The following is a 13200-nucleotide window of genomic DNA, read 5'->3' on the forward strand; positions in this document are numbered from 1 at the left end:
TTCCTGAACCAGGGATTGAACCCAGGCCCCCTGCAGTGAAAGCACAGAGTCCTAACCACTGGATTGCCAGGGAATTCCCCTTATGTATTATTTTAAAACTTACAAAACATTCCCTTTTGTGCCAGAACCTCTCAATTTATTTTTGTCTATCAGATGAATACTTAATCAATAGCTGCAGCGTGTAGAGTCTCTGTGTTAGGTGGGCATCGTGTTGAGATATAAAGAAATAAGACTTCGTTTCTATTGCTACTAGTAGACAAGTGTCTGTGGTATAAAGTAAAGAGAATTGAAAGAGATTTCCTTCCAGCCAGAGTAATCAGAGGAGACTTCGGGAAGAAAGCGGCATTTTTTGTTAGGTGTTGAAAGGTGGGTAATATTTGTAAATACAAAGATGGCTAACAGGTATTTGGGATGGAAAGAACGTGGTGAACAACGAAAGAGGGGAGGGAGGGGAAAGAACGTGGAGCCTGTAGGAGGGGAACATGTTACTCATTTTGGCTAAGGCCTGGGATGCAAGGGGAGAGTATTAAGGGAAAAAGAAAGATGGGGATGGATTGAGTAAAGTCGTTACAAATGCTGTGTTTTATCTAAAGGTTATACACGTTATTTTAAAGTGTTATGGCTTTCTTTCTTTTTTTAAATTAATTTATTTTTGGCTGCGTTGGGTCTTGGTTGCTGCGCGCAGGCTTTCTCTAGTTGTGTTGAGCGGGGGGGGCTACTCTTCATTGTGGTGCCTTGGCTTCTCATTGCAGTGGCTTGACTTTGTTGTGGAGCACAGGCTCTAGGCACGTGGGCTTCAGTAGTTGTGGCTCGCGGGCTCTAGAGCTCAGGCTCAGTGGTTGTGGCGCATGGGCTTAGTTGCTCCACGGCATGTGGGATCATCCCAGACCAGGGCTCGAACCTGTGTCCCTGCATTGGCAGGAGGATTCTTTTTTTGTGTGTGTGATACACGGGCCTCTCACTGTTGTGGCCTCTCCCATTGCGGAGCACATGCTCCGGACGCACAGGCTCAGCGGCCATGGCTCACGGTCCCAGCCGCTCTGCGGCATGTGGGATCTTCCGGGGCCAGGGCACGAACCCGTGTCCCCTGCATCGGCAGGCAGACTCTCAACCACTGCGCCACCAGGGAAGCCCTGCAGGCGGATTCTTAACCACTGTGCCACCAGGGAAGTCCCATGGCTTTCTTATTTTAAGTAATCTTTTTATAGTGGAGGAATCTCAAATTATTTTCTAGAACTAAATAACCAGAGAAATAGGACAGTAATTTAATTAGATCCCTCCTAATCATATATTTCTCTGTATTTCATGGAGTTTCATAAAAGAAGGGGATCTTTTTCCCCCAATTAAAAAAATATATATGGGGAGGGAATAAAATGGTATTATAAGAGTTTATCTTCATGCCATTTAGAGAAAAAAAGCTTCATAACTTAGGCATATGCACATGTATTTTCAAAGTTATTTTTGCTGGCTACATTAAGAAATTTTTTTTAAATTTTTAAATAATTTCAAATATATGGAAAAGTTGAAGTTCAGTACGAAAGAACTTCTTTTTTCTGAACTATTTAAGACTACTAAGTTGCCAACAAGTTACCCTGTCACCCCCAAATACTTTATTACATACTTCCTAGAAAGGTATTCACCTACATAACTACAATATAACCATCAAAAAATTAACATTGGTACCTTACTGCTGTCTAATCCTCAGACTCCATTTAAGTTCATCAATTGCCCCAACAATGTATTTCGTAGCAAAAAAGATCCAGTTGAATTTTGTACATTTTATTTAGTTATCATGTCTCTTTAGTCTCCTTAAATGCGGAAAAGTTTCTCAGTCTTGTGACGTTTATGACCATAAAACTTTTGAAGATGAAGGCCAGTTGTTTTGTAGAATGTCCCTCACTCTGGGTTTGCCTTATGGTTCCTCATGCTCAGATTGAGGTTATCTTGGCAGGAATATTACAGAAGTGCTGCTGCGTTCTTTTCATTGTATCCTGTCAGTTGACACAATCTTTTTTTTTTTTTTTTTTTTTTTTTTTTGCGGTACGCGGGCCTCTCACTGCTGTGGCCTCTCCCGTTGCGGAGCACAGGCTCCGGACGCACAGGCTCAGTGGCATGGCTCACGGGCCCAGCTGCTCCGCAGCATGTGGGATCTTCCCGGACCGGGGCACGAACCCGTGTCCCCTGCATCGGCAGGCGGACTCTCAACCACTGCGCCACCAGGGAAGCCCCTTGACACAATCTTGACTTGTCCCATTACTGTTGGTGTTCACTTGGATTACTTGGGTTAAGGTGGTGTCTGCCAGGTGTCTCTGGCTGGCTCTTCTTTCCTTTATAATGAATACGTGTTTGGAGGTGAGGTACTTTGAGACTAGGTATGGTCCCATTGCTCTTCAAACTTTCAGTTTATGGGTTTATTCAGTGGGTTGTAATCTGTTACTCTCATAATTTATTTTGATGCTCAAATGGTCCCAGATTTCACCAGTAAAAGAAGCCCCTTTAAGCCGGCTTCCGCATTTTTGTAACATGCCACCATCATTCTTTGAACACTCCCTTACTTTCTGGTGCAAAAACGTGTTATAGGCTCATCTTGTCCCTGCCCTTCCCCTGGAATTAGCTGTTTCTCCAAGGGGTCCTAGTTCCTTTTAGTGGAGAATGGAATTAGACGGCAAGATCTGGCTGCTAGGTGTGCTGTTTGTTATTGGAGTATTGCTGGTCATGGTCCTGTCAATGACTAGAGCTAAGGAGAGCATATAAGTGTATAAGTATATGCATACATAGTTATACCCACCCATTTATATCTCTGTCAGTCTGTGTCTCTAGAAAACCGTGAGTTCATACTGGTAATTCCAATTCTGATCAGCACTGCAGTGTCCTTTCTAGTTTTCTCTCTTTCCATGTTTGCAGTTCCCTTCTCTGACAGTGAGAAACCTACTCCTGTAATCTTTGATCATTCCCCTGTGCATAACCACTCTCCTGTGGCCCCTGCAGTCTCCTCCACTGCGTGGCTGCCTTCTTCACCCCAGTGGGGCTCCAGCACCCTGCCTGGGGCTCCCTCCAGCGCACCCTGCCTTCTCCACCCCTCTCAAGCTCCAGCATCCCGTGCCAGGTCACTCCTACTGTCTCTGGATGGACACCACCCTCCTCACTCAGACTTCAGCATCTCCTGCCTGGCTGTTCCTCCCCACAAGTGGATGCTTTCTTTCCCCACCTCTGTCTTCAATTCCATGAACAGGGCCACCCTTCTTACTCTACCTAGACTCTCACAGCCTGCAAAGGACCTCCTTCTATCCACCCCAAACCTTTGAAGCGTAAATGGAAAAATAGGTAATCATCTGCAGTCCTTTAGATTAAAAATATTTAAGAAGAAAACACTTGGTTTTCTTTTATGAAATTGGAAGTGTCTAGAGTTAAACGTTCATATGGCTCTGAAATTGCATTCACCAGTTCATTGAACATAAATTACTGAACCCCTCCTGGGTGCCAGGCACTGAGCTAGGTCACCGGGGATAGGACGGTGAGCTAGACAAAGCCCCTTCCCTCATGAAGCTGCATTCTCTGACTCTGTTTAAGCTTAAACAGGTTAGTAGCAAATTAGTAATCTCTCTAAGCCTGTTTCCTCATGTCAAGTGGAAATAGTCGCAATTCTGCTCGTGGGGTGCTTGTGAAAATTGAATAACACATGAAAAATACCTAGCCCAGTAACTAGTTAGCTACTGTCTTGATCATCACAGAAACAATATACAAGTACCTCAGCTAAAGCAATATTCGTCACTCTAAAAAATCATTTAATATTTTGAGGGGAAACCAAAAAAATTCCTGGCAGGGAAAATGAAATCTCATTTATTCTTTGAATCTTTTTTTCTTTCTTTTAGCATACTTTTATCTAAGAATATGCACTTTAGTTTAAATTGTGTGTGTGTGTCCTGTTTCTTGAGTCTCAGAATATAATACAAAAGCACAAATAACTAAGCAACATGACACTTGTCTGCATGTTTGTATCAGGTGACAGTCTAATAGATGGGTCTTCTTTGGGCCTGAAAGACACGGTAGATTCATATGTTTGGAGCACAGTTAGTGAAAAGTTAATTATTATGCATTATTAGAGAGAGAACATTTTGTTGCAGGGTAATTTGTTATAAACTGACTTTCTCTTTTCTAAGGGAAGGTGATGACTTAATATTAAAAATATATTTTCTTTTTAACCCTTACTAGCTGCTGGTATTGGAACCCAACTGGTTGCTGCTAAAACTGATAGATACATCTAGTAACGTCTATATTACTCTACTAGTGATAGTATTTGAAATGCATATAACATGTAACCTGTAAAACTCTGGAATAGTATTTGCCCTGGAAGCCATGCCTTCTGTCATCAGAGATAGCAAGCCTCTCTAAGGTTTGCTTTTGTACATGTGGTACTCTTAACAAGGTAGTATTTAGGGGAAGGAGTTCCTGTTTTACTTTATAAAATATTAAAATTTATGTTGTGATGTTTTCTAGCTGTGTTTCTTGTCACTGAATGTTAGGAGTAACTGTTCTCTAAATACATAGTGCAGTAATAATAATAGGAACTCTAGGAATGCAGAATGAAATTCAAATCCCCATAACTTTAGTGCCTTGGTGAAATCTTCTTCCTCAGATAAAGACCTACCTCTAATAATGAACATACTAGAAAATTGTGACGGTATCAGCTAATTGAGTGACTGAGTCCTTCAGTCTTAGCCTGTGCTGCCAACTAGCAGAGCACAGCTCATTCGAAGGCAGAAGTGGGATAACTAGGAAGAAGCATAAGAGTAGATGGTCTGAAAAGAGGTGAGGCAGGCGGGGAAAGTGAGCTGGTCTGTAGAACCCTGGAGAAGGGCTTCAAAACAAAGGAAAAGAGCTCTAATGCAGAGTACTATGGGATATTAGGAAAGCAGTAGACTGAGAAGATAGCCATTTTGTTGGCAATAAAGATCGACAGAGAGGGACTTCCCTGGTGGCGCAGTAGTTAAGAATCCGCCTGCCAATGCAGGGGACACGGGTTCGAGTCCTGGTCTGGGAAGATCCCCCATGCCGCAGAACAACTAAGCCCGTGCGCCACAACTACTGAGCCTGTGCTCTAGAGCCCGCGAGCCACAACTGCTGAGCCTGCAGACCACAACTACTGAAGCCCGTGTGCCTAGAGCCCGTGCTTCGCAACAAGAGAAGCCACCGCAATGAGAAGCCCATGCACTGCAATGAAGAGTAGACCCTGCTTGCCTCAACTAGAGGAAAGCCTGCACGCAGCAATGAAGACCCAACGCAGCCAAAAATAAATAAATAAATAAATAAAAATTTAAAATGCACTATAATTCTGAATCAGAATGTAATTAGAATTTATAACATACTATCGTTCATGTACAGATCATAGAGGAATGAGGAAAGGGAAATGGGGTAAGTGCAAGAGATAAGAGGTAAATAAGAAGTGAACCAGTCAGCTAAGAGGTGAGTTGGTGGGGTGTGGGTAGGGAGTGGATAAGGGAAGGCAGTAAAGAAGAAAAGAACTGGAAGGGAAAGGATAGAATGAGAAAGAGGCTCATAGCTTTCCAGATTTGTAGACCTTAGAATGTAGTATTTGTACTCGTCCACTGAGTTACTAGCTGTGGTTTATGCTTCTTTGGTTCTGTGTTCAATTTTTAATAAGTGTATTTGCTAAGAACTGGGCATTTTCCTTTAAAGCTTCAGGATTTGTTTTTTTGTTTATTTTGTTTTGTTTTTTCTGAATAGAATAACCACAACAGCCTGTCCTAGGGAAATTATTCTGTGGGTTATATTCATTAGCAGATAACATTAACTTCATAGCAGAAGAATTAAATCCAGACAAAGCCCAGGCTGACGATTTCCCCCCTGCTAGACTCTGTGGTCAAGTATTGCCATTAGCTTTCATTATTTAAACGTTAGTAGCCTTCTGTGCGTCAAGCACTGTTCTAAGTGTCAGGGATGAAGGGATGAATAGGACAGAGTTCCTGCCTTCAAGGAGCAGGCTGGCTAATGAGAAGGACAAGCGATGAGTGTATTTTAAATGTTTGGGCACCGTGAAGAGGGAGCTCTGTGAAAGACCTGTGCCTGGAGGAGTAAAGAAAGGTTTCCAGAAAGTGACTTTGTGCCTGTGTTTTTATAGGGTGAATAGAATTTTGCCAAGAGGCAAAGGTTGGGTATAGAGTCTTTCAGGCAGAAAGCCAGATCGTTGTGCAAAGGTACAGAAATGTAAAAGACCATGCTTGGGCCATAGTGATAGTTTAATATGATTGGAGCCTAAGATGCAGGGGGTGGGAAGGAGAGGAGAGTTATGAAAAATGAAGCAGAAAGGGTAGGTTGAGGCCAGATTCTGGAAGGTTCTTTGTTAAGGAGTTGGGTGTTGTCCTATAGGGGATATCATAACAGAGAGTTTTCCTGGTATTAGAGTAGGTGAACTGATCAGTGGGACAGAGAAGAAAATTCAAAAGCAACCTCCAAACGTGAATATTGTTAAAGGTAGTACTTCAGATCTTTAGGAGAGTATGGATTAGTGAATAGATGGGGCTGGAGTAACTTGTTAATTCTTTGGGAAAACTGTTAATTTACTGGTTTGAAAAAATATTTTATGCGATGCATTTATATTAAGAGTATCAGATTTAGATTTGGACATTTTTGCTTGAAACTCTGGCTTTATAGCTAAATAGAATCTGATGTTTCAGGTCCTTTTTCTTACCCTAAAACTCTTATTTATTTATTTATTTTTATAGCATCAGCAGAGAAAGAAGCAATCAAGGGTACATACTCCAAAGTTCTGGATGCCTATGGACTTTTAGGTGTTTTACGATTAAATCTTGGTAAGTAGTCAATATAATTCATCTATTTTTTTCGTTTCTGTTTTTGTAATTCTAAGGATTTGAGACTATGTATTTCAGACTCTATATCTGAGCTATAAGTGTGGTAACAGCTTTTAAACCTTAATTAAGCTAATCTTGAGATAATGCTTGTTGCCCGAAAAGGCATGCTACATGCTCATGCTCTTGTGATTTTAAGTTCCAGAGACAGCGTCCTATTTGAACACTTGAAGAGACTGGTATCAGTTGTCAAAAGAGAAAATCAGGGCATTGCCCTTTTTCTTTGTTTCAGTGCATTTAGGAAAAGATGTCTTAGTGGGAACCATACACTGATTTCCCTGGTTTATAGTGGGAAAGACATCTGCTTTGTATTCAAAAGGTCTCAGTCGAGCCTGTGTCTGCTACTTAGTGTCACATGGGCTGCAAAGTAACCTTTATGATTCTATAACGGTGTGACTCGGAGCGTGGCCCAAGGACTGGTTACGTTCCATAAACTGTTTTGTTATTGGTCTGGATGAGAAAAGAAGCCAGCACCATCGTGCAAATCAACACATGGCTTCCTTCATTGATAAAGTCTTACTATGGAGAAAAAAAGAAGTCAGTGAAACCAAATGGTGAACTTAGTGATGTCGTTTTCTGTTCTGGGAGAAGCACCTTTTGTCACCATGAACTGGTAACTGAACTGGTTCATGGGGCATACTTTGAGGAGCTCTGGTCTATCAAATGGAGATTTGCCATATGTTATGAATCTATCACATGTAAAGTACTGTGCCTAGCACTTAACTAATACTGTCTTGGGTCATCCTCGCAGTCCAGTGAGATTTGTTTTAATCTTATTTTCTAAGGGTGGATATCTCAGGTTGGTTATGTTAACACAGTGAAGTTGGTCTGGATAATAAGTAGTGGAGGAGCCAAGGCGCAGGGTGCTTCTGCCTACGTTAAAGCCCACGTTCAAAGTACACCACTGCTGGTGGTTAAGAATCCGCCTGCCAATGCAGGGGACACAGGTTCGAGCCCTGGTCCGGGAAGATCCCACATGCCGCGGAGCAACTCAGCCCGTGTGCCACAACTACTGAGCCTGCGCTCTGGAGCCTGCAAGCCGCAACTACTGAAGCCCATGTGCCTAGAGCCCATGCTCCGCAACAAGAGAAGCCACCACAATGAGAAGCCCGCGCACCGCAGCTAAGAGTAGCCCCCGCTCACCGCAATTAGAGAAAGCCCGGGCGGAGAAACAAAGACCCAACGCAGCCAAAAATAAGATTAATTAATGAGTTAAAACAAACAAACAACAAAAACAAAGTACACCACTGCTGAATTCTACCTTCATACCCATTGCACAGAATTTTTATCAAAACTAGATGAAAAAATCCCTGAGTTTTTTATAAGCCAAATTGCTTTATAAGTTGTTCCAAGGACTTTTTTGTCCACATAGCAGCAGCAGCAGCTCACATTTATGTGTCATTTTTTCAACCTTACTATTTACACAGAACTCTCACATTCATTATCTTGTCTGAACTTCCTAACAGTCTTAAAGGAAAGGTAGGGAAGATAACGCATATATATTTTTAAATTTGATAAATCTTGCATACCCTTCAATTAAGTAGAGGAACAGTTTCATAAATGTGAGATTATTCTGTTAGTGTTTAAATGCTTCATTATACTGAATGTATTTAAACAAGGATTTTTTCCCCTAACTTTTGCCAAAATCTAGTTGTGAACTTAAACATGTCTATGATAAACTTAAAATAACCACAAGGCCAGATTTTCAAACATGGAGACACGAGAAGGAAGGTGGAAGAAACTTTGAATAGCTTGAAAAACATTGGGACTTTTCATCCAATTAAAGTCTTTGGTTTTTGCAGGTGATATTATGTTACATTATCTGGTCCTCGTCACTGGATGTATGTCTGTTGGAAAAATTCAAGAATCTGAAGTTTTCCGAGTTACTTCCACTGAATTTATATCACTACGAATCGATTCTTCAGATGAGGATCGCGTTTCAGAAGTGCGAAAAGTGTTGAATTCAGGAAACTTCTATTTCGCATGGTCCGCATCTGGAGTCAGTTTGGATCTGAGTCTTAATGCCCATCGTAGCATGCAAGAACATACAACCGATAATAGATTTTTCTGGTGAGTTCATATTACATTTTTCCCTTTGTAATCACGTGCTGTGCAATGTAGAAGGTTGAACGGTTATTTCCCGAGATAGCAGCAGTGGGCGTTGCCCATTGAGCACACCGCTCTTTCCTGCTGCAGGATCCTCAGCAGAGCATAGCAGGCATCCACCGTCATTTTTTTAAAGTCGTCACGTGATGTGAAACCCATTTACTCTCCCTGATCTAGACTGACCTTCCATTTCAGACATGTATTTAAAAGATTTATTTTAAAAGTAGGAACGAATTAATTGTAATACAGTTGTGTTACTCACATCCACTGTTCTTAGTTTTGAGGTCTTGTCTTAGAAAGGCAGCATTGCCTTTCTAAGCCCACATTCCCTTATTATTTTTAATTTTAAGGCTGTAAGTAGATGATCTTGATTCAAGAGCAACCGACTACGCGGAAGTAGTACGCTGGGATAAAGTTTAGTACTGTGATAAAATAAGACTTAATAAAACTTACCGTAATAAAATATGTAACTGTGCCATATTTCACGGTTATGCGTAAGTGTGCTGTATTGTAAGTAAGCACGAATGGGGCAGGGCCCACATGACTGTAATTAGTATCACTTTTCTGGAGCGGACCAGATTTCTAGTATAGCTGTTCTCTTGTCCACAGTCAGCATGGATGTTGACTTTTTTCCTTAACACAACGGACAAGTTTTATTCCATTTGTTTACTTACGTTATAAGGCCAAAGTCCGGGACTCTCTGCTCTTGGTCTCCCTCAGTAGTTCAGATTCAAGATGTTTCCTCCTGTATACTTTCCCTCCCACTTTCACTATCTGCCTTTATGGTTCTGGAGAAGGCCCTGGGTGTCAGAGGGCTTAAAGTCAACAACGTTAGAACAGGAAGCTAACTTCAGAGTAATAGCTTGGTCACCTTGTAGCTCACATGGAAGTGTCTTGGCCCAGAGGAGTGGCATGGGGGAGCAGAGAGGGCAGGGTAAAAAAGGGCTTTGGAGCACTGTAGTCAGGGGCTGGGGTGCGGTGGGGAGGTCAGTGGGATGGATGAGTGGACGGAGTCCTGTCTGCTTGTGTCAGCCCTACACTTTTCTGACGGAAGAGACATTGAAGATTCTGCAAAAGGTAACGGTGTTGCAGCCGGACTTAGGCCAGCTATCCTTACCTTTTTCCCCACTGCTCATCCTTACCCACAATTTCTTTGATTGAGAGAGAAAAGTTTTCCTGCCATAATTAGAAGTCCAGGCAGGTGCAGATGCATCGGCTAAATGGTTAGCAGTCCAGAACATCACTACGTTTAATCAGTGGGAATAATTCATGTGTCCTTGCATTCAATTATGGCTAGAGTTGGGGCAAATTTAGATAACAGATTGAAGGGTTTATCCAGCAGGAGACAGGCTGAGCGCAGAGGACGCTGAAATGCCAAAGGTGAGTCTTGCTCATTTTACAGTTTCTCCAGTTTTGCTATGGATTGGATTCTGGAGCTTCACTTTGCACAGAAAAACGAAAGCTCTCAGAACTCATTGTGCTACCCTTGCAGCTTATTAGTAGGAGTATTTTCCAGGATACAGCCAAGTAACTTCTGTAGCCAGAGAGTAGCAACTTCCCATCACAAAAACCCAGGCAGCTTTACTCCATAGGAGATTTGAGGCTGCTGCCAGTCGATAGTTAGGTGTAAATTTAAACAGAATGAGGGGCTTCCCTGGTGGAGCAGTGGTTGAGAGTCCACCTGCCGATGCAGGGGACACGGGTTCGTGCCCCGGTCCAGGAAGACCCCAGATGCAACGGAGCGGCTAGGCCCGTGAGTCATGGCCGCTGAGCCTGCGCATCCGGAGCCTGTGCTCCACAGGGGAGAGGCCACAACAGTAAGAGGCCCGCGTACCACAAAAAAAAAAAAAAAAAAAAAAAAAAAAAACAGAATGAAAACAGGAAGGCATTGACTGCAAAGAAAAAGGAAAACTGACAGCAGAGGGAGAAACTCTACCTGAACAAATGTACGGATCCCGCTTCTGTTTAAATGGGGGACCTCTCTGCTAGGACAGGGGCCTCAGCTGTGGTGTCTGGACAGACTGGGTCACAGTTTGAGCTTTGCCTCAGATCAATGTAGATAATAGTAAAGCGTGGAAGCTTAAGTCCTATTTTGAAATTAAAGATGGTCATCGGATTTAATGTTACCGCAGGAGTAATCCTGCTACTCATCGCCATTCCAGTATGCTTTCCTGAGTGGATGAGAAGGGCTGGGGTTGTAGCTGGTTTTCCAGGACTGCACGTGGCCACCACCTGTTTTCTCTCTCCTACAGCTGTCGCCTGAGGAGGCGGGGGTTGGGGACAACTGCTCCAGCCGCGTTGCTGTGTGTTCTTGGTATTTAATGGCCCTAAGGCGTCAAGAAAATGCTGTGACGTTTTTATACCTCTTAAGACAACAAGATAGTGCAAAACACTTAAGAAAGACTTCCGCTTAGATTGGTAGTTTTAAAACTCAGAGAACCAAGCTTCAGTATTCTAGAAACTTCACTTTTGTAAGGCACCTTTTGATCTGAAAGTACCAGACAGAAAGTTTTTCTTCCCGACAGTATGTTTGCTTTGGTGGTAGGTTGGTGAGGAGCTTCACATGTTTGCTGTTGGAGGAATAAGGTTTGGACAGAGCCCCTGAGGCGCTCAGCAGGATGAGAAGATGGCCGGCGAGGCAGGACCCCAGCCCCTCATCCCTGCTTTAGCCATAGCAACTCTGCTTTTATGTTTCCTGATCACCAGGCTTCTGCGTGTTCGTTTGAACAAAACTCTTTGCCCCCCAAAAGTTTGGCAGCCAGGCCCCATCCGTTATCTAGAATGTAAAAGTATTCGGAGCAGTGGAAAACTCTAGACATGCATTAACATGGTAACCAGTAGCCCATCTGGCTATTTAAACTTAAATTAATTAAAATGGAGGCTTATAAAAGTCAAGCCTTAAGTAGAGCCTTCTAAAGTAGGGTGGGGATGTGTGTATGAAACCCTTTTTTGGAACAAGTGATAAATACATTATGAATAAAGTCATAACAGAAATGGGGACCAGATTCTAAAAACATAGAACGTACGCTTCTTTTCTATGGACCATAGATCACATGTCCAAGGATCTCATTTTATAGCCCTATCTTCCAATCCCTGCCATAGTAAATGTAAAGGAATTGATTTATTTTTGGTGCCTTTTAATGTGCACGTTCCAGGAGCAACATTTTGAAACGTACGCTGTGTGTTGTCCAGTGCTCATTACGCTAATACAGTCACTTCTTTTTTTGTTAGGAATCAGTCTTTGCACTTGCATCTCAAGCACTACGGTGTGAATTGCGATGACTGGTTGTTACGCCTCATGTGTGGGGGAGTAGAAGTCAGAACAATTTATGCTGCTCATAAACAGGCAAAGGCTTGCCTCGTTTCCAGGCTAAGCTGTGAACGAGCTGGGACCAGGTTCAATGTCCGGGGAACAAATGATGACGGTCACGTTGCCAATTTTGTAGAAACAGAGCAGGTATATGTTTATATTGCTTAATTCATGTATTAGGGGAGGGGCACAGAGAATAATAGAATAACAGATTTTTATTGATTCAGAACTCATTTCGACATCTGTAATGTCGTTGTATGGTTGTTCTTGGCTACTTATTAGCCTTAAGAGAGGATTCCCCAAAACAAACTTATTTAGCCATGGCTCTTCAAGTAAGTAACAAAACTTTTTGCTAATCAGCATGGCATTGCCAGTGTCATACGTTTTAGTATTGAATTTAAAATCCTCAATTATAGAGCTAGACAGCTTAAGACAAGTGTGTTTTGATGAAATTAAGTCAAACCCAACTCTTAAAGCTAGGTATATAGTACCATTAAAATGAAAAGTTATAATATTTTTTACTGTGAAACTATGTAATTTTAAATTCAGGCCATGCCCCTGGTCCATTTCAGATCTTCAGATTAGTTTTTGAAAAATAGAAAAAACTAAAGAAAAAAAAATGAACTCTGAAGATATATGTATAAAATATTGAAATTCAAAAGGAATTCCTTTTTAAAAGTTGTAATTCTTATGCTTCTGTAGTCCCTGTTTTCTTGGTTAATGTATATAGAAGAATTATCACTAGTTGAAAAAAGAATCCAACTTATTTAGTGGCCTAGGATCATTTGTATATGAGAGATTGGTCATAAGGTATAACTAGCGTGCACTAGAAGTTAGGAAATTTGTCTTTTGATGTAGAGGTAACAACTCCATCTGTGGAAATATTTTACCCATTAT

At 42.0% G+C, this 13200-nt stretch overlaps 1 protein-coding gene across 4 annotated transcripts in view; it reads left to right on the forward strand.

The window, feature by feature from the left end:
* The window catches only part of SYNJ1 (synaptojanin 1), an 87595-nt gene that overhangs the window by 16120 nt on the left and 58275 nt on the right, over positions 1-13200 (forward strand). For all 4 annotated transcript variants that reach the window (XM_060098550.1, XM_060098551.1, XM_060098553.1 and 1 more), the window contains exons 3-5: positions 6744-6830; positions 8690-8957; positions 12225-12450. In XM_060098550.1, the coding sequence (XP_059954533.1) occupies positions 6744-6830; positions 8690-8957; positions 12225-12450 (581 nt within the window). The remainder of the gene's footprint in view (positions 1-6743; positions 6831-8689; positions 8958-12224; positions 12451-13200) is intronic.

Source organism: Mesoplodon densirostris, chromosome 5 (genome assembly GCF_025265405.1).
Source record: "Mesoplodon densirostris isolate mMesDen1 chromosome 5, mMesDen1 primary haplotype, whole genome shotgun sequence".
NCBI lineage: Eukaryota > Metazoa > Chordata > Mammalia > Artiodactyla > Ziphiidae > Mesoplodon > Mesoplodon densirostris.